The sequence below is a fragment of the Dermacentor silvarum genome, chromosome 6 (genome assembly GCF_013339745.2).
Source record: "Dermacentor silvarum isolate Dsil-2018 chromosome 6, BIME_Dsil_1.4, whole genome shotgun sequence".
Classification (NCBI taxonomy): Eukaryota; Metazoa; Arthropoda; class Arachnida; order Ixodida; family Ixodidae; genus Dermacentor; species Dermacentor silvarum.
In genome coordinates this window covers 80550404-80571883 of record NC_051159.1, presented here as the reverse complement: position 1 = coordinate 80571883, position 21480 = coordinate 80550404, and the positions used below count along the sequence as shown (strand labels likewise).

Genomic DNA, 21480 nt, shown 5'->3' with positions numbered 1-21480 from the left:
CAGACGCCTTACTACTTGAGGTGCAGGCCCTGTATTAAACGATGTCAACAGGCTGAATAAATTTGGTGTGGTTGACATCCACACTGGCTCGTTCAACGCTGTGCAGCCCCTCAAGGAAGTTTCCAAGATGTCACGAATTTGCGAAGACAGATACAAAGTTCACAAGTCTTCCCCATTCAGCGTTAATGTGCAGCGTGTGCAGGAACAGGGTCAGAAATACCACTCCAACGAGGCTAGCGGACAAAAATACACACTCTCTTTCAAAACCAGAAACCCCATCTCATAACCTCCCTCCGGAACCCCGCTTCATCCTTTTAGCAGAAAAGTCACTTATCCAACTTCTCCGTCGGGACAGACGTGCCTTGACCCTCCCTATGTCTGCTCCCTTCTCCGTTTTCTATCTAGGGGGGAGGATGTCTTTCTTTGAAGAATACAGCGGCCCTTACACCTTCCGTCACCGGGGCCTGGGGTCCGTCACCTGAACGCCCAATGAACTGTCGCAAGTGCGCTGCTCCAGCATCTAAAGCGGTGCATTGACCACCTGTGATGACTGTGCCCAGAAGCCAGGGCCACTCAATAGAGCATTCTAAAAGCTGCCAAGGGGCTACGAAGTGATCAAACAGGTAGTTAGATGTAATGGCGTAAGGACGATGGCTCGGATAATCCGCTACTGCAATTTTCGCACGAGAAAGGTGCTTTTTTGCATATTTATTGTCACAGGGCACGCAGCTCAAAAAAAAAAAAAAAAAAAAAAGACGCACACACCTTACGAAGAGCAAAAGCAGAGATCAAAGCTTCTGGCGATAACTTAATGACTCTTGTCCCATCGAAAAGATGGCCTTTGGTTATCTCGCTCTTCCGCGATCTGCGATTGATATACGTGTTCTACTCTGAAAACGGCACCTCGTTGATGAATCTGGTGATCATGTCGTAGGCTGCCTCCGGTTGGTCGTACGGAAGAATGTGACCTCCGTCCCGAACGAGGACCAACGTGCAGTTCTTTGCGTTCTTAGCGTAGCCGTGTATGCGCTGACCATCGTGCGAGCGCCATATTTTCCGCTCGGCGTTCGACCACTCCTCGCTGCCCGACCACTGAAGGGAGTCCACGAGTGTCTGGGTTGCAGTGTATGGGACGATGATGTCCAGATGACCGTTGTAGACGAGTACCTTGTAACGATAGCAAGAAAAAAAATAGATAAGACTACGGAACATAATTACACGACCCATTTTATCAAGAACTGGAACGAGGAGGGGCCGAACTCACAAAGCTTTTCCTTTGAGACCACTGCTTTCTGCATATGTGGTATTTAGGAGATATTGGCGCCTTTAAGCAGTTCCAGCTACTGCTTTTCACGTATAATTACATACAGTGAACAACAACGCAGGTGAGAAAATCACAGACACACTAAAACTTGCAGTCAACTCACATAAATCAGTCAAACACAACCAAACTTAAGTTGAAGTCAAACTGAAAGTCGCATAAATACTCTAAAGTCAGCTTACACAATACGTGTCACACAAAACAGTCTGAAACGTAAAGTCCACTCGCATAAATGCACTAAATCCCGGGGGGGGGGGGGGGGTGTTTGGACAGAAAAATAAACATCGACTAAGCTCTCAGAAAGGCAAATGAAATCAGGCTCAGAATGGAGCATAAATTCAGTTCAACTAAAACACATACAGCCAGTCAAATTTCAACAGATGATAAAAGCTCTACTCAGCATTTGCCGAGGACTAACAGAGCCTCTGGTGCCACCTTCTGCCCATGTGTGAAAATTTCGGGGAGGTTTCGCGACCAGAAGAAAAATATAGAAGGATCCCCTGCTAAAACTGTTCGTGAGAGCAGATACCAGGAATGGTGATAGTGGACATATGATTATCGAAGTTGACAGGACAATGGCAAACATCACTTACGAACGAAATGCTTTGTGAATTCGGCCTCAGTTGCTTAGCCCTGGTAAAGAAGTTCTATAGTGCTGCTCAGTGAGCCAAGCGATGTGTTTACTGCGAATGTGATCGGCCTATAAAAATGCGCTCAATATTGTGAAGCGGTACGCGAACAGCAGCGTACCGCATTGCATTGACGCCTAGGCTGAACGGGATTCTTGCACTACATCTTGCAGTTTTCACATGTTTTCGTATAATACCTAGGGTCATGATCACACCAGGAACCATAGTTTTCGCAGGTACCACCACCACACAAATGAAGCTACCCGTGAGTGCTACCATTTACCCAACCATGAAGCTAGATATCCTTGAAACCATGACCTATTTTTAATCTTATCATCGCGGCACATGAACATTTCCAATAGCTCGTAGCTGTGAAGTGTATGTGAAAGGAATGATTTCTCAGATTAGCAAAGGAACGGCATTAAAATCAGCATACGCGGCAATACCTTGTAGTTTTCCACCAGCAAGGTCAGCTGTTCTTTAGCAGACTTCATAAGGTCTGCGGCAAAGTGGACCGCAACGTTCGTTCCTTCGTTGTCGAAAGGCCTTTGGCCGACGTGAATGGCTTTTCGCACAACAGGGGTGTCAACGAAAGTGAGGTACCGCTCGTGCGACTCGGGTTTCTCTGTGCGCAGGTAGTTGTAGCAGTACTTGTAGCCAGTGACATTTCCAAAGTACGTAGATTCTCCAGCGACAGTGCCTAAGATGAGAGAGGTCGTCAGCAGACTGGCTTCCAGATAGTCCTCTTCACGGATCAGGCTCGCCGCCCGATCACACTCTTTTTGCATGTGCCTCGCTTGGCCCTGGTCCATGAGCCCGATGTAATACAGGAAGTCCCCGTAGAGAAGCATGGTGATGGGGTCTGTCATACCGTTACCAATAGCGATGCCCTTGAAGTTGATCGGCACCCGGAGCTTGTCTTTGGACTCGTGAAGCGCGGCACCAATGCACGGGACAAATTTTCCTGCGTAGAAGCAATGCACTTGAAGGCTAATGTTCACGAATGCGCTCCGGCGTAAGTTGCACTAGTGACCCCGTAAGTTGCACTAGTTGCACTAGTGACCAGTTGACCGCCCAGTAGACCGCCCAGTGGCGATAGTCTAAGGGACGATGAGACACCCGCCGATCACTAAACGGCGTTCGCTAGGGTTGGCTTGGCTAATAAGCGACCATTGGCCAGGGAACAGGTTGATTCGTGTACAATGACTTTCATGCGCAAGAATGGAATCTTAAGAACGAATACCGGCAGGTTCAGTATAACGAACGGTATAATAGCAATGGTATGTGCCAGTGAGAGAGTTTAACAGCTTCTAATCCGACCACCGGGGTCCGTAAAAAAACCTCTTACGCTAGAATCGTTATTAAGAGAAAATTTTAGCCAATCCTGATGTTGGACGTATTCTCTGGGGGAAAAAATACTGGGGGAAAAATACGACCGAGAAGCTTTGTAAATTCGGCCCAGGATTTCTAAAGTTGTTTCATAATAGGCCTGTCATTCGTCGATCAGTGTGGGGATCTTGGATTGTTGTAGCCCACCTTTAAGTTCACGCTGCTGTTACACTTTTGTGCATCTAATAATTGCGCCTGAAGCGAGCACCGCCATTTGATGACAGCGAAAGGATTGCCGATTTATTATTAGACGTTCGGGAGCACTCTGTGCTTGACAGATGTGACCAATTCTGGGCATGGCAAAACGTAAGAATCTGGGGGTATTTATAAAGGACATGAAATGCAGAAAATAAATAAAAATGAAGGCGACAGCGAGGGAAAATACATCAGATGAAATAAAGAATGGCATAGCGAAACGAACAAAACTATACCAATAAGACTCTTTTGAATCAAGCACACGTCCCTCAAGTCAGAGGACGCATCCATATGTGTCAGCACCCTGGAGCTCAGGCCTCTAGAGAAAGCGCAGAAGAAATTATTAAAGGCACACTAAAGGAAAACATTACGTCGAGCTAGATCTAAAGATTAAGCTTCTGTGTAATAACGAATTGGTCATTCATAGCGAGAACAAGGCTTTTTGTAAGCGAGAAAATGACTGTGATGCACGGAGAACGGTAGAGAGGAATGTCACGGGGGGATTACGTCAGCTCTTCCGATTTGGCGCGGGCGATTCAAATTGAGGAGCAGCAACCAGACCATCGGTGGAAATTTTCTACGCAACGAAGTCATACATTGGCGCGCAGGAAAGCACGAAACAAGACAATTTATCGCTCTAAGTCGGCTTAATATTTACCTTTAGTGTCCCTTTAAATTATTACCAAGTCGAGAAGAAACCGATACGTCTGCCTGTACCTGGCGACCACCTCAGACTTTTTCTTACATAACTTCCCAGCTGAATCAAAGCCGATACTCACCACCGTACGATTCTCCAGACAGGTAGAAATCGTTGGAGGAGTAGTTACTAAACAACGTGAAGAACTGTTGCAGCAGCTCGAGCATGTCTCGGCTCACGTCCTCCTGGTTGGTTGCGTAGCCATCCTCGCTCTCCGTGAAGCTAAAGCCGGTGCCTGCGGGGTTGTCGATGTACAGCATCGACATGGTTCGTGTCCACGTGATGTCCCGTATCTGTGGATCGCCATTCTCGTCAATGAAGTAAGGACCATGTTCCACGAACAGACCTTCGAGTGAAGACGTCCCTGGTCCCCCCTGAAGCCACACAGACACTGGTGCGCTTTCGGGGTTTTCCTGCACGCACACACACGTGCAAAAACAATTAAGAACAAGAATTCCGTGCCGCAAGCTGCAAACGAATTATCACCAAGAATATTCATGCGTTCTTTTTGTGCACGCTTTCTCTTTTTTAGATAAGCCATCGCACACCATTCGTTGTGTTTTGTTCGAATATCTGACACCGCAGACATCGTTCAGGTACACTTTCAGGTTATCAGTTGACGCGGTTATCCGTCGCCCTGATGAAGCAGTCTGATGAACTCCGGCCTCAAAATCGAAACGGCTCGGGTTCAGCGCCTGTAATGTTCCTTTGCTCATGTCATTATTGCTCGGTTAAGTATGGGGAGATTTAGCGTTACTATGTTAAGTTTCCGTGCATTACTCAGCATCGAATCGTTCCCAACATCAGCTGTAGGACAAATGCGCTGTTCGACCAGCGCTTTTTTTTTTTTCACCACGAAGGCTTTCCAGTGTGCAGAAGTCAACCAGCTAATCGTTCTTCCACAGTGCAGTTAAAATTGGGGGGTTTAATGTCAGGAAACTGGACAGTGGGTTATGAGGGATGCCGTAGTGGAGGGCTGCGGATTATCTTTGACCATTTGGAGCTCTTAAGCGTGAAGCCAAAGTGCGATACACGAACGTTCAAAGATTTATACGCGAGCGTTCGCCGCGGCCACTTGCATCCACGATCTCGAGCTCAGCAGCACAACGCCATAACAACTGAGCCATCGTTGCGGGGACAGTGCACTTCTCTCGCTAAATATCTGAGCGGTCCAAGCCCCCCTCCCCCCTCGAGAAAAGAAAGAAAGAAAACGAAAAGGGAAAAGCAAACCGCCCAGGAGTTGATGTGCGCTCTTTGAAAACGCTGTTTGAAAACGCCAAGCAGGTGATCGTGTAGAAGCTCCAAAAGAAGTGTATCGGCAAAGGAAGAGTCGCGAAAAACGCCTCAAAGTTCACAGTAATGAAGTTAAGGCCAAATGAAAAGAAATTGTGGACCGCGTAAAACGCCTCGTCTTTAAGATAATGCAGACATAATGGAGCCTCTGTGCAAAATTTGACGTTTGAAATACGAGCGGAAGCTCCACGAAAAGTTCGCAGAAAATAGCCGTTTTTGACACCGAAACTGGGAAAAAATGTCACAGTTTCGCCCTAAGGGCGAAGCAATGAATGCGATAGCAACACAGCAATGTCATACGAAGTAAGGTGAGCGGCTTTGGTAGCAATATGAATTGTAGTAAACATGAGCTGATTAAGTAAGCAGGTGTGCTGCGGCGTAAGTAAACCGACATGAAGAGAGACTCGATGACCACGAGAAGGCGCGTGTGAAACGGTGGTGTTGATGAGAAGCGCTTCCCGTGGGCAGCGCGTGCGAAGGGACACACCTGTAGCGCTGCACTGCCGACCCGGGCAGCATTGCATGTGTAGCGTGCGTTGGAAAATGTGGCCCGACTATTACTAACTGATTGAACAAGCGTCGTGTGAGCACGCACAAACAAACATGAATAGATCACACTCAATGACTGCAGACAACGACTGTCAAAACGCTGACAGCAAGCGCATACGCCGCAGCAGCGGGCGAAGGTACGTGCGGTCTATCGCTTCAACGGAAACTTAGCGGCGAATGCACGGCGCATAAAGGTCAGAGCCGTGTGGAGACAAGCGACGGTGCGAGCGAGCGACGAGCGCGGTTGTTGGCAGAGTAGAAGTGTGCCCCCCCCCCCCCCCCCCCCCCCCCGCTCCCTCCGGCGCTGGCTTCCCGCTTCCTTGCTTGCGCGTGGGAGATTGAGTGCGTTCGCTCTCCGTGATAGCGCGCGTCCCCGCACGCTTCCGCTCGGGCATACGGCGCGCGGCGAAGGTTTTAGACAGTTTTAGTTTAACGTTAGCGTAATAGCGGGGTTAAGGGAAATAGCGTTACCGTTCCGCAAACGAACTTTGCAGAAAGAGAGTTTTAGTATAGCGTGATAGCGTAGTTTACGTGCGGGACGCTATTCCATTACGCTTTGAATTTCGCATACATAGGGCACCTAAGATATGTGTGTGTGCGTCCGGAAAGTGTGAGAGGCAGCGCAATGGAAGCCAGGAGCGCGTTGTATTTTTACTTGCCATGTCCGCCAATCTGCAGCGAAACAGACAAGCAGTACAAGCTATCTACCATAGCATCCGAAATGTTCCGATATCAGAGGCCATATGCCGTCGCCATGCCTATCTCCCGACTTTACCGACAGGTGGCGCTCGCATCTGAGAGAAAATTTCGTTAGGCTTAGGCGCGTTCGAAACGAGAAGCGATCTCGAAAATTCCTCACGATTAGCCATAACACTCTCTCGTCGAAGCGGCATGAGACTAAGCAAAAGCTGTTTACGCAGTCATTTGCTACGAACGAAGTGAATTCTACGAAAACGCCAAATTCAGTTCGAAGCGGGCGACCGGGACCACCGCCATCTTTTACGTGAACTACGCAAACACGCTAACACGGTAACGTTAACTCTGAGAAATAGCGTGCGCACGGTAAACGGTATGGGTCGTTTAGCGTTCTGCGCATGCGCATTTCGATCCCGCTATTCCAGTACGCCCGCTATTCCGGTAACCACGCTAAACTAAAACTGTCTTTTATCTATAGGGAACCTCACGGCGACGGCGACGCCGACGGCAGAAATCCGGTTGAAGTGTCCATATAATTGCTATCGCAATAAAAAAAATCGCCGCAATTACCACTCGCTGGAAGTGACGCATGACTTGTAGCGTGCGGATCCTCGGAATGTTCTACGAGATAAAGCGGCGCCCGCGGACTGTCCGCGGCTGCCTGCAAGCGTCGTTTGCTTAGGTGTTGTACTGAACAAGGAAGGAAGGAAGGAAGGAAGGAGGGAGGGAGGGAAGGAAGGAAGGAAGGAAGGAAGGAAGGAAGGAAGGAAGGAAGGAAGGTTAACCAGTTAAGCACTACTGGTTTGCTACCCTACACATCGGAGCGGGATGAGGGGGAATAAAATGGGGGGAGGAGAGAGAGAGCACATAGCACAGCATACACATCGTCAGTCACAGTCCGTCACTCTTGCGTGGTACGTGACATCACTGTCACAGCCGCTTGTCCAAGCCCGTTTCTTTTAAAAACCTAAGTAGTCCCTTCGTCGTCTTCAGCTGCGATGTCTTCTGTAGACGACACGTGAGAATCGTTTCAATTGACATTGGTCTATTGTCAAGGTGCGCTAGAACGGACGCCAGGGACTGTCTCGGGACATTATATTCATTATATAGAATGTGTTCTAGCGTCTCCTCGCGAAGACAAGCATTGCAAAAAGCGTTGTCGGCCATTCCAATGAGAAATGAATAAGATTTCGTGAATGCCACCCCTAGCCATAAGCGATAACCCATAGTGGCCTCTCTTCGGCGGAGTCCAGTTGGCATCCAGAGATCATCAAGGAGGGCAGGTGGTATTAACGATTGCTATTGTTGGTCTGGCCGCTTGGTGTGCACCATAGAGAGAGCGTGATCTCCTGTGCAAGCAGTCGAAGTCTGCTGGCTGCGTCGGACCGTGAGAGTGGTATGGCCTCTTCCTGTGTGTCGTCAAGAGCTGCCCGAGCGGCATTATCGGCGTCTTCGTTCCCTATGACGCTGCAATGACTTGGAAGCCACTGAAATGTCACGTGGTGTCCTTTCTCATGTGATGTATGGAGTAGGTATCTAATATCGAATACGAGCTGTTCGTATGGCCCGCGACGCAGAGCTGATAGCACAGATTGTAGGGCTGCCTTTGAGTCACTGAAGATTGACCATTGTCGAGGTGGTTCCCGATTGACGAAACAAAGTGCAGCGCGAAGAGCAGCTAGTTCCGCAGATGTCGATGTCGTTGGGTGGTCTGTCCTGAAGCTGATGGTAATAGCTCTTGCTAGGACAACCACAGTATCGGATGAACACTAGAGGTTTGTGGAACCATCAGTATAAATATGTACACTGTCCACGTACCTCTCGTGTATACAAGAAGCAGAGACAGTTGTTTCAGCACAGGTGACGACAGCTCAGTTTTTTTCTTGATTCCTGGTACACTGAGATGTACTGTGGGACTAATAAGACACCAAGGGGGTATCGATGGTTTAGATGCAGCGGTGAAGCCCGAGGGAAGTTTGTCGTTGTCCTTGATGATAGTTTTAGAGAACGATGCTTGACGCCTGTCTGAAGGTAGTGTTGCAAAGTGGTGATAGGGGGCACGTACAAAATGTCTCATGTGCGTTCTCAGGGCTCTGCCAAGATTGCTTTAGGGGTATACACCACTCATATATTACAAATTTAGCCAAAGTGAAATTTCGATGCAATTGGTCTTTGAGGGTATCAAGGAATCACTTAAGTGTGCTAGGTTTGTACAGGAAAGGAGAAAAGTTGGCGTTCGTGATGATGACCACGGAGGTCCGAGGAGAGGAAAGCGGGATGGTAAATTTCAATGTTTATACCCACCGTGGCGGGAAAGAACCAGAAGAAGAGGTTGCTGCCCAGCTCCTTGTCGACAGTGATGAACCCCGAGTAGCTGGTCACATCTGGAACATCGCCGATCTTGCCTACCCTGCTTTTCTGCAAGGCTTCTTCGAACTTTCCTGCCTCAATTAGAGGCGTCAGAAAGAGCGGCTCTCCAACATCTTCTTGGCTTGACCTAGAACCTGAATACAAAGAAGAAAATGAATTCATGTTGGAAACTTTTATAGCTTCCATAGGGGCAAGATCTGGGCCCGATGTGGATATTAATCTAGACTGGTCTAGGTTTATTGGTCCAGTACGACTGGAACATTATCACTTGAACACACATTCACGCGGGAGTGGGACGAAGAGTGCGTAATAAATATGAAATTAAACAATGAAATTTGCCGTCAAATAGAAAATGTATAGAAAACTATCTGAGCTGACCACCTACTTTTGCAGGGTCCAACAAACTGATTTGCAAAAGTATACAAAAATACACAGTTTGAAGTGAAATAACTGATTGGTTTAGGTTATTAAGGAGAAGTACAGCAATAAGTTTGACAGCAGCAGTGACAGGCACCGGAAGCACCTTTGAAGCATCTGAACTTGTTTTCCCAGGTTCGTGCACGTTTATTTCTTTACCTGCGCCCACTTTATTCTTGCGTCACTGCTGCTGTCAAATCTTTCCTTTTGCTGCCTGGCGCGTTTGTTATGATGGCTGGCCCCGAGTCAGAGATTTGTTTTTGTTGTAGCAAGCCTACAGATGCCAATGATAGCGTGTTAAAGTGCAAGTAGTGGAACCATTCCTATCACTGTGAGGTATTCCCGGAGATAACAGATCATTCTGCATGCAAAGGCAAAAATTGCTGCTTTCCGCAAAGCATTCGTTTGCCCTATACATGTAAAATTCGTGCTGTGCACCGCGGCTTAACGAGCATAGCTTCCAGCCTTGATCTAAATGTCGCTGCTGCATCTACCGAGCTTAGCAGAAAACTGGACTGTCTGATGCCGCAGAGGCATCAGTAGGTAAAGACTATGTCGGATCAGTTTGACAGCATAATGAAGCGCCTTGACAGTCAGGTCAAAGAACTTGCTGACCTATGCAAAAAAGTTGAATGAGTTGAATACGTACGTGATGAACAAAACCTCAAACAAACATCGACTTAAATGAACTTAAAGTACGAATCACAAAAAAGTTAGAGCTTTATGGTGTTCATTAACATGAGAATGAAGACCTGTTGAGTAAGGTTAACGAAGTAGCTAGATTAATTCAAGTACCTGAGATTGGTAACTGCGATATTGAAGCATGCCATATGCTTTCGGTTAAGGGAGGCAGAGTGACAGCAATCATTGTTCGATTTGAACGGCAATGTCAGAGATATAAGCGGCGAAATCTTACCAGCCTTCTGCTACACGTCTGATGACGTCGATGTTGTTTCAGTAGTAACCAACAAACAGTATTATTAGTGTTTTACAGGCCACCCAATGAAAATGTGCGTCTATTTCTTCAATTTCTCGAGTCTGACCTATCATTTGTGTCAAAAAGCAAATATGATGAGTTTTAAGCGGAGACTTTAATATAGTCATGCTGTCAACACACAGAATAGCAATGACTTTGATATATTGCTCAAATGTTTTGATTTCAACATTCTTACACGACATCCAATGCGGCATCCAACTTTTATTGATTTGTTTATAAATAATATTGACCTTTCACTAACACAGAGTGAAGTTTCGTGCTGCGACTTTCAGTGATTACATGGTAATATATCTGTTTTGTAAAAGAGTTGTTCCCAAACACAGAAAATATGACATGTATGTTCAGGTAATTAGGCAAACTGCTTTAGAGAATTTTCGCACATTGATATCTAATGAAGATTGGAATTCTTTCCTTTCCAAAGGAAACGCAGAAAACGCATACCGACTGTTTATACACAAATTTTTCTCTCTATATAAACGCGACTATTGTTTTAAAAGGAAACGAACGCCCAGGAGAGTAAGGACGATGTGGATTTTTTCCGAACTACTCTCACAAAAAAAAAAAAAAAGTGTTCTTTACCGCTTTTATTGTCTCTAGGGCCTTAGACGGCCTTAGAGAAGTTCAGGAAGTACAAAAATAAGCTAAACAGGGGTCGAATGCGCAAAGCAAGAGCCCAACAATATACGAAGTATTTTGATTCATCATACGACCAAACTCACGGGCAATGGAGGAAAATCAGGTCACTGATGGAGGCGACTTTAGCAAAAAAAAAAAAAAAAAAAAAAAAAAAAAACGGTCGATAGGATCGTGCATGATGATCGTAAATATGAGGGCCATAATTTAGCCAATGAATTTAACAATTTTTTTACTCAAGGTATCTCTCACTGCGGAGACGTAACTAATATTCCCATTGATAAATGTCCGTACACTGTCTTTCTCAAGCCGGTTGGCCAAAAAGGAGTTATTACAACATTCTCTCGGTTATCTAATAGCACGCCATGCGACGCTAATGATCTAAACATAAAACCAGTTAAATACATCATAGACATTGTCGCTTATCACCTTGAACACATATATAACCTATGCATACAAACGGCTACTTTTTCTTCAGACATGCAGATTGGAAAAGTCACTGTTATCTACAAAAAGGAAGAAGTGAATTCGGGAATGATAGACCAATTAGCATACTACCATCTTTTTTAAAAAGCACTAAAAGGATACTTTTTTAAGCAAATATAGTATTATTACTGGCTGCCAGTACGGATTCAGGAGTAATCGGTCTACAGAGCTCGCACTTCTGCACCAAGAGGGATACATCTTAGGAAATACTGAAAGCAAGAATATTGTGTCGGGAATGTTTCTTGATTCTACAAAGGCTTTTGAGAAAATAAGTCAAGGTATATACTAATAAAAGGTCTCGAGTTTTAGGTAATAAGAGGTCATGCTTTGCAACTAGTAAAATTATACCTCTATTCTCGAAGACAGTTTGAATGGGCAGATTTATGTATATTATGCAAGCTTTGAACTGTGGCGTACCGCAAGGCAGTATCCTCGGACCGTTGCCTTTTAATATCTATATTAATAATCTGGTCACTATTGCTAGTAATGCTCGTTTCATAATATACGCGGACGATACCACTGTATTCTTTGAATGCGATAGCTTTAATAACTTCGCGGCACAGGCGAGTAATTTTCTAAAAAAGCTGGAAGCATGGTGCGATACAAATGTGTTGAATATTAAAGTTTACAAATCTAAGACAGTCTATTGTCGTACGAAAAACGAAAAAAAAAAATGCGCCCTTACTGTTAGCTTATCGTATACAAGGGAGAAATTATAGAAATTGTGCAGTCTTTTAAATCACTGAGAGTGCATTTTTCCGAACATCTGTTGTGGGACAGACAGATAAATCATATCGCCATGAAATACTTCCAAGTTATAGGTTTTGTAACATGGCACAGGTATGGCCATGCCACGTAAATTTGCTCCTGTATAATGCCTTATTCTGTTCTTATTTAAATTACTGTCCATTAGTGTGGCCGAGCACCACCACTACAAACATTAGTTATATCTCTCTTACAAAAAAGATTTCTTCGTATTGCGTGTAATACACCTTACGGACATACAACCAGACACTTGTTTAACGAACAGAAAATCATAGATCCCTTCAATTTACATGCTTACAAGTTATTGCGCAATTAGATGAAAGAACAAAAGCAATCATTAGAGTTCAAATCACATTTAGCGTCGTTACGCCCTTATTGCGCAATTAGATGAAAGAACAAAAGCAATCATTAGAGTTTAAATCACATTTAGCGTCGTTACGCCCTTTCAAGTCTCCGTATACACTCCTCAGATGACAGCCGGGGTGTTGACTACTGTACGGACAAATTACGAAGCCTACGAGATGATTAGTTACCAGTGATGTTAATTGAACTGAATAACGAAAATTTCCCTTAAGAACATTTCAAGTAGACATCTACGCAGTTATATATAGTACGTCCAGCGAGAGAATGCTAGGAAACGGGAGAGAAAGCGTCGGCTGGTCACTTCGCATTACTTCGTATAACTTAGCATCCCTTCGTATAGCCAGGACCAGCTAGGAACCGATCAGCTCCACTGTGTCTTTAGCCTTGCGTCACTAGTGCAAGCCACCCCGATTTTTTTTTTGGTATAACATGTACGGGGCTGCATGAAAGGCCTCGAAATGTATTCCAGTAATTCCTTCTATTCGGAATAAGCTGTTTGATAATATGAGTGTAAAATGTATGATGTTCCCTGCTGTTGCCTGATGTAAAAGGTGTGAGAGCTTCGTGAAGCATTTCTCGCTTTTGGTCTCACTCCTTCCATCAACCCCTGTATTAATGGGAAATAAATACTGCTACGGAACAGTATTTGCCTTGACGAAGAGGCGAGCAGTGTGAAGACGACGACGAAGATTAGAGGCTACTGCGGGCTGTTGCCTCTTGGCCAAGTGCGGCTCATTTCCTTGTAAATATACTTGTATATAGCTTTTCGTCTGCGTCTTCCTACGTAACATATCTGGTGGAGGTGCTGGGTATCGATCCCAGTACCTCTCGTGCGTCTTCCTACGTAACAATATTATTAGTTATATTTTGTATAATATCAATGCGCGAATGAATTGGAGCCACCAATTGCCATTATGCTATAACGATTAAAGGAACGCCCGTGACATATAGATTGATTACGCCGAAGTTAGATTAACTGAAGAGACGGACATGGTTTACACACACACACACACACACCACACACACACACACACACACACACACACACACACACACACACACACACACACACACACACACACACACACACACACACACACACCACACCACACACACACCACACACACACACACACACACACACACACACACACACACACACACACACACACACACGCACACGCACACACACATCCTAAATTGACACCAAGTCACAAATGGAGAATTCGCTAATGAACTATTATTTTATTAACTTTAGCGGACACACCTCATTTGCGAAATTGAACTCAAATACAGTTAAGGACGCGTCCAAATGCCTAAAATATTTTTGAAAAGCGCTAATTCCGAGGTATCTGTTTGCAAAAACGTGCGGAAAAACACACTGATATTCCTCGTAACTGTTCATCTACAAACCCCCAATTTTTTCTTTTCTAGTACTGTGGAATAATCACCAATGTATTTCGTCGAACAAATCGGTGAAGTGTATCTCGACACTGCTGCTATAAGTCTGTGTGTGAGAGAGAGTAATAAAGGGAAAGAAAGAGAAGGAGGTTAGCCAGTGTAAATACCGGCTGGCTACCCTGTGCTGGGGAAAGGAATAAAGGGAATAAAAGGTGATAGAAAAAAATTGAAGTAAGAAAAATTCGCACAATAACGGCGTCCCTACGCGCTGCTACGTTCAAAGTCGCTCCCATAATGCACAGGCCCTTAAGAATTTCAGCAAAGCCCCTCAAGGCCTTGAGCGCCGAAACCCGTCTGGACGAGTGTTCTAAAACTTTTTCCTCCCTGAAGGGGCGATCGTCCAGTTTTTCAAGCGCAGTCGCAATGTGGCAATGTGGCACATTGCCACAAGCGCAATGTGGTAGCCCTGCTTGCCACATTGTAGCGGGGACAGTCACAGAGGAGGTGCCTGATTGTCTCCTCGCAGCCACAGTTGTCGCAAGCAGGGCTGTCGGCCATTCCAATGCGGAAGGAATGGGCGTTCGTGAATGCCACGCCGAGCCACAGGCGGCACAGAAGTGTTGCTTCCGCTCGTGGTAAACCTGGTGGAAGACGGAGTTGCAGATGTGGATCCAATCTTTGGAGGCGTGCGCTGCTGAATTCACTGGTGTTCCACAGAGTCTGCGTAAGCTCGCGTGCGAGGGAGCGAAGCTTTGTGGCTGCGTCTGTTCTCGACAGTGGTATCGATATAATAGGGGCACCATCGTGGGCCGATCGGGCAGCGTCACTCACACTGTGATTTCCCGAAATTCCGCAGTGACCCGTTATCCACTGATAGATGATGTTGTGCCCCTTGTCGGTTGAGTGATGGTGAAGTAGCCGGATATCAGCAACTAATTGTACGTTCGGTCCGTGGCTGAAAGGGGACAGCAGGCACTGGAGAGCTGCCTTCGAGTCACAAAAGATGGACCACGACTGTGATGATTTGGGAGCAATAAATTCCAGAGCAGCACGGATAGCTGCTACTACTAGTAGATATATGCGCGTTGACTGCTGGCAAGTTTCATTTTTGCAGTAGGAAATTGTCCCTGTAAGTAATTTATGCATATTTGGTGTATTTGTGCAAATTGAATTGACGTCATTACATGTAGTGCAGATAATATCTACATCATCAATTGATTCAGTTGAAGGGATGGAATTGTGCTGTGTGCCAAAAGATATCGGTTCGGAGTAAGTTTCACTGTAATTCGTGTAATGAGAGCGAAGAAAGCATTCCGCGGTGCACGGCCTCTGCTACCTCAGGCGTAAGGAACTTGTCTCTCGTGGGAAATATTGATATCCTGCCATCCCAGCCGTGCTCTATTATTGTGCGATCCGGTTCAAACGAAATGTGATCTCTATTTTTATATCTACCGAAAGAGGGGAAAATTAGAACATAGTTTTTTTTGTCCATTGCCCATTTTAGCGTGCTGACAGACATATCGTAGGTGAGAGTGCTTTTTGTGCAGCTCTGGACCAATGCAATGGTGGTGCAAAAAATACTGTTGTGGCATCTTTTGCTTTTTTTGTTGTTTGATTCACCGACCGATCGATTATAATACTGGAAATGCTGGCACCAAATATGTCGCCGGCTTCTCAGCAGCGTTAAATTGTGTGAAGATGAGGGAAATCCTAGCAACTATTAGGGAGCTCGCTAACACCGCATAGGTGGCGGGAGTCTGTGATTTGTCATAATAATAATAACAAAAACTTCTTGCGGTTATTTAAAGTGGCATCTGCAAAACATGCACTAGAGGGCTGAAACATCGTGCCCTTTGTCGCGCCTGTTTATTACTATGCCTCTTGCGTAGCCCGGCGGATGTGGAGTGGCGTGCTTATTATGTGCACTGAGGCTGACGCACCTCACAGCTGTAGCTATACGGACAGCTCGTCTGCTTTGCACGAAGCGTTTGAATCTACAGATGGTTGCTTCGACTTTCTGTACGTTTTCAATAATGATGGCTGAAAAGAACGTTCGTTGCCTTGACCCGAATTTTATGCGGTTATAGATGAGAGAGAGTGTGGCTGGCAGGGTTAACGGTGTGGCACCACGTGTCAGCAGCGGACTTTTCATGGCAAATGTCAACGGCGTATTCAGCTGACCATTGCGTGAAATAGAGCTCCTACATTTGCATTGTAAGAGGCCCGGCGGATCACAACTCCTGCTAGAAGGGATTAAAACACCGTGTTTTGTTCTGTTCAGGATGTTATGTTCTGGATCTGTTCTGGAAGACTAGTGGTATGCTGAATTGGTAGATAGCATTTTTGTAATTGTGAATTTGCGTTGTCGGAAGTCGAAACTTGCTTCTCGAAAAAGAAAGTGAAAATAATATTTACTTACCAGCTTATGTGACTTCATATATTGGAAGTGTTTTCCGGGGGTTCTACATGTAAGTGTTCAACAACAATGAAGGAATATATTGCGTCATCGAAAGGCTGAAACTCTAGCCAGCAGCTTTTGTATGTACGCAACTATTCTCCTTGCACGAGGATTTCTGAAATACTCGAAAACGCCGTGAAAGCTTCCTGTTTGGCGGCAGCATTTCGGTTTATATAAAAACAAAATAGAAATGCAAGAAATTGACACAATTACTCGCATTATATTGACGCTTCCTTACTAGGAGCGAGCGCTGTACGTTGGTTACTGCTTGTGTGCGTTTAATGACGGAGATGAGCTTTCTGACAGTATGAGGGAGGTGGTTGGGTATAGAAGAAAGTGCGTAGCTTGACAGGCAAAAACTATATACAGGGTGTTTCAGCGAACACTAAAAATTTATTTAAGGTTGCCTGTGGCAGATAGCCCAATTACAGTTAATGAGGTGGTCTACTCGAGGAGGCGGACATTACTTGAAAAAAAAATTGAGATGCATAATCGACTAATTAACAAATATTTACTAATTAAGTTTTTAACTAATTACCTGATGGCCCATATTGCAATTTACAAATTGTAGCCGTGTAGTTCGCAAGGCGTTGCAACAAACGCCAATGCATTTCTCCGCAAAGATCGGGAATTCATATCTCGAAACTGGTGTCATCCCGAGAATTCGGCCCAAGTGGATCCGCCTTGCGAACTCCACGGCTACAATTTGTAAATGGCAATATGGGCCATCAGGTAATTCGTTAAAAACTTAATTAGTGAATTTTTGTTAATTAGTCGATTATGCATTTCAATTTCTTGTGCAAATAATGTCCGCCTCTTCGAGTAGACCAGCTCATCAACTAGAATTGTGCTATCTGCCATAGGCAACCTTTAAGAATTTTTGAAAGTGTTCGCTGAAACACCCTGTATATCGCGTGCCTCATACTCTCACGCATAGGTTGTTGAAAATAGGTTTCTAGTGATGACAGGTATTTCACACGCACTTGACAAGATATTCACATTAAACAAGAAAGCAAAGAGGGAAAACATTGAGTTCTTGCACACTTCTGCAAACCACACGAAAAATATGACACATCAGTGAAGCCAAATACACGTGTGAGTGCATGATCACTCTCCTCATTGGAAGAGGGCAGCGGTAGTTTCCACTACGGTGCCACAGTATAGAGTGAAATCGAGCGTATAAGTGTAGCGCTTGTAGGACGAAACACAAACGTTACACCATATAGGTGAAACCTGCTAAGCAGTTGATTACAAAAGTTAATATTTAAACGTATGTTTTATTTCTATTGACTTATTTTTTGTCCGCAATAGAATTCCCATTGAGATGCAAAAAAAAAAAATCATGCGTGATTTTTGCAAGGGGTGATTTTTTATAGCTGCTCTTCACCTACGCCTCAAGGAAGCTGGGAACGGCAGAAGTGACGAAATATTGTGAGACTGATTCGCAGCAAAGGGAAGACGAGAACGGCCCCCCTAATTATATCGTGGTTTTGCAACCCTGGAAAAATGTCTTTCCAGCAATGCATTTCTGTTTAAAAGTGAAGCCGACTTTAAGCTGGCTTTCCCACGTTCAGTCTTGCAGTGGGTGAAGCCTACTTGTCGTATGCGAACGATGCGATGCGAATGGGTCCCGATAACGCTATCGCGTTCTACTCTTAAAGGCGAAGCTTAAGCGTCCTCCCATTTTTTGTTTACCACTGCGAAGGTGTGTCTACACGTAACACAGAGCGGGGAAAAAAGCAGCTGTCCGCGAATAAGTAGGTTAGCGGCTGGAAATATTTTCGTTACCTTCTCACACATGACGAATATCAGTCTTTTAGAAGAGCAAGAAAGACACGTCTGTTTTTCTGCGCACAATATGCATGGACGTCTGAGTACAGTGGCTCAAGGAATGATGATAAAAGGATGCACGGATTGAATGCGTGAACAGTAGTGTGCACATCAATCATGAGGCCCAGTATCAACTTATACATTATCATAACAAAGAAAATGTGACTTTTTATGAATGTGATACAACAGCGCAAGTGCCGCACGAGTGTGCTAGAAAGAAATATGTAACAGTTATAAGGCTCTGTGAGACTAATATCTGCCCATTCGTGCTGTTCTGTCACTGTAACGGCACCCGAGAACAGATATATTGATACCTGTTGGTACCTGATAACTTCTGCTGTGTCAATTAGGGACCTTCACTGCAGAAAGCAGTGAACGCCACCAATTATTGTTCTTACCTTCATTTGCAGCATTGCTAGTGTCACGCCGTGATAACTTCTTGTACCTGAAAAAAAAAAAACACCAAATGAAAAGCAGTGTTTAGAGGTCAACATCATACAGTTTCTATTCAACGCTTTCCATCAAGAGCCGTTAACATGCTGTGCGCGAAAACAAAATGATATGGTGGGAGAAATACTACGCGGTGCTTCGGTTACCCCGCATATGACTAACGCGTTATATTAATTGTCACGTGTGGCGATTCGTCTTGCTTTTGCGGAGCTGCATCTCGCACAGCGATTCTGTCCGCAGAGAAGTCCGTGTGAACGCAGTTTGTCCGCCCTATTAATTAATGAAACGATGTACAGATGTCGAAGTGTGTACATCGTTTCTTTTAAACTGAAAGGATACCTTCAGTAATTTGTACATTTTATTATTTCTTTGACGTAGCTTCTGCCCAGACATTGAGAATAGTAATTTCTATATTAATCAATGCTACGCCCTCCCTCTGTCCCCTCTTCATCAGTTTTACTTTTCTCATCATCTGCAACTCACTGTTTTTTTTGTTTTGTTGTTTTCGCAACGACAAAAACTTAGTGACGGGAGCGGCTCTGCACTTCATGTTTGACGACGAAAAGCTAAATGTTTCAGATACTTTTTATTGGCTACAAACTACAACGCAAATAGACTGAGAAGTGTAGGCTGAAGAAAAGGTACAGGCTTCAATTTGTAGCGAATAAAAAGTATCTGAAACATGTTGCTTTTCGTCGTCAAGCATGAAGTGCAGAGCTACTCCCGTCACTAAGTTTATGTCGTTACGAATAAAAAAAAACAGCGTGTAAGACCAGGACAAATGAAAGAACGACAACACATGCGCTGTGAACGGCATAAAGGATCGACGTTGGGCTAGTTGCTGTGGCATTTTGGACGGGGAATTACCAACAAGCTAAACAAGTCGAGTGAAATTACTGCGACTAGTGTAACTTAACAGTTATTGAATACGTGCAAAACCTTATTATAAAGACCGCTGAGTGGGATAGTAAACCACAGCAAGATAAGTTGAAACTACGTCAACAGTGGCTTTTGGAGAGAAGCGGGCAACCAAAATGGTATTAATTAGTAGCCTACAACAACGAAGTACAAAGGTATTGATAAAATGAAATTATTTTCGATGGACAGTTAGTGAATTCTTGGCCGTCCGCTTATGGCGAAGTTTGATCTCAATTGTGACTTGCGAATATGAGCACAGTACTTTAGCACTTCAATAATAAAGTACGGGTGCGAGACAGCACTTTAATTACTGAGGACATAACAAAGGCCCCGTGAAGGTTCATACTGTTAGTATTTTCAACATCCTGTTAAGGGCCAGTATTGAGCCTTGCAGTTACCAAGATACTGTTTTGATGACGTATATTCTCAAATAGGAACTAAACTACAAAAGAGCACTTACCCGTGGCCGTGATTTGCCCAGACGCTAGATGAAAAAGCGATACTGCACAGCAGGAGCCCGAGCACAGTTTTCATTCTGATAATGCGGATCGTGCAAGAAAGGGGAATACTTTAAGCAAATAACGATGGGGGGTTTTCGCTAAAGTGTTTATATACGGGGCGGGTAATTTTACTTTCAGAGCAGACACGACTTCCTCCTTCAGTTGACAGGCACGTTTTCCACGAGGGTTTCGAACCTAATGTCGCAGGAAGTGCGAGACAAGTTCACAGGAAGTTCAACCTATTTGTCAAGCGAACATGCCACTTGCAGATGAGATTCTTTGCCGGCCGCACTGGCAACATTGCGTCTACTATTGCTTTTCGCTCCGACATGACGGCCAAATGCAAAAGGTGAATGTAAATGGTTAAGGTGTTCGGTTGCTGAGTACGATATCATTTTCTTTTGGTGCTAAATGTTGTGTTAAAAGTAGCACATAGCCGGTTCGCTATTGGGCGGAAGTTGAAAATGGTTTGTCAACACCAAGTCCATTTTCCTACCTTTCCTTCAAAAGCACTAGTGGCAGTATTTCCAACGCGTTTGTTTTTTGTGCATGGCGCTCGAAAAGTCGATTTTTCTATGTGGCAACATTCCCTCTACTTGTGAACATTCGTCTAGAACAGCCAAGGCCGAAGTCAAGATTCTAAATCGTAAGCATTGATAAAAATAATCGGTATACAGTGTGTTGCGTAAATGGTAAAATACCTCACAAAAGTCGTGTATGGGATGCAAAAGCGATTATGATATGTTTATGATGTATAAAATGTGCTGAAAAATAATCTGAGGAAGTTGAACGTCTGAGCGTTCGCTGGCATGACAGTATGTCGTTATGTTGACGGCGCCTTTTTTTTTGACGTTTTTGCCAGTACTAATTTATGCGAGCGAGTTTCCGATATAGTCTACTTTCTCCTTGAAGTTCATTTGATACGGCCGGTTTATCTTCCGTATTTAAAACTTTTTTTTTATTGGGGCAGGGAGTTCATAATTGTCGAAATACTCGAGCCCACTGAAATATTTCAATTGTTTACGATTTTTCGTTGACGTTTCCTTTAGTTGATGCACGATCGCGGAAACGTGTTTGAAATGAATTTTTAGCACAGTGCAGCCATAGGATGTTAATGACAGATT

The 21480-nt window shown here is 44.6% G+C and overlaps 1 protein-coding gene across 1 annotated transcript in view; it reads right to left on the bottom strand.

Moving 5' to 3' along the window:
* Positions 1 to 713: 713 nt before the first annotated feature.
* LOC119456752 (uncharacterized) overlaps positions 714 to 21480 on the bottom strand; it is a 54701-nt gene continuing 33934 nt past the window's right edge. The window contains exons 6-11 of the mRNA XM_037718574.2: positions 20317 to 20391; positions 18887 to 18933; positions 9074 to 9273; positions 4314 to 4644; positions 2397 to 2914; positions 714 to 1167 (exon numbers count right to left, since the gene is read on the bottom strand). Coding sequence (XP_037574502.2) covers positions 886 to 1167; positions 2397 to 2914; positions 4314 to 4644; positions 9074 to 9273; positions 18887 to 18933; positions 20317 to 20391 — 1453 coding nt within the window. The 3' untranslated portion in view covers positions 714 to 885. The remainder of the gene's footprint in view (positions 1168 to 2396; positions 2915 to 4313; positions 4645 to 9073; positions 9274 to 18886; positions 18934 to 20316; positions 20392 to 21480) is intronic.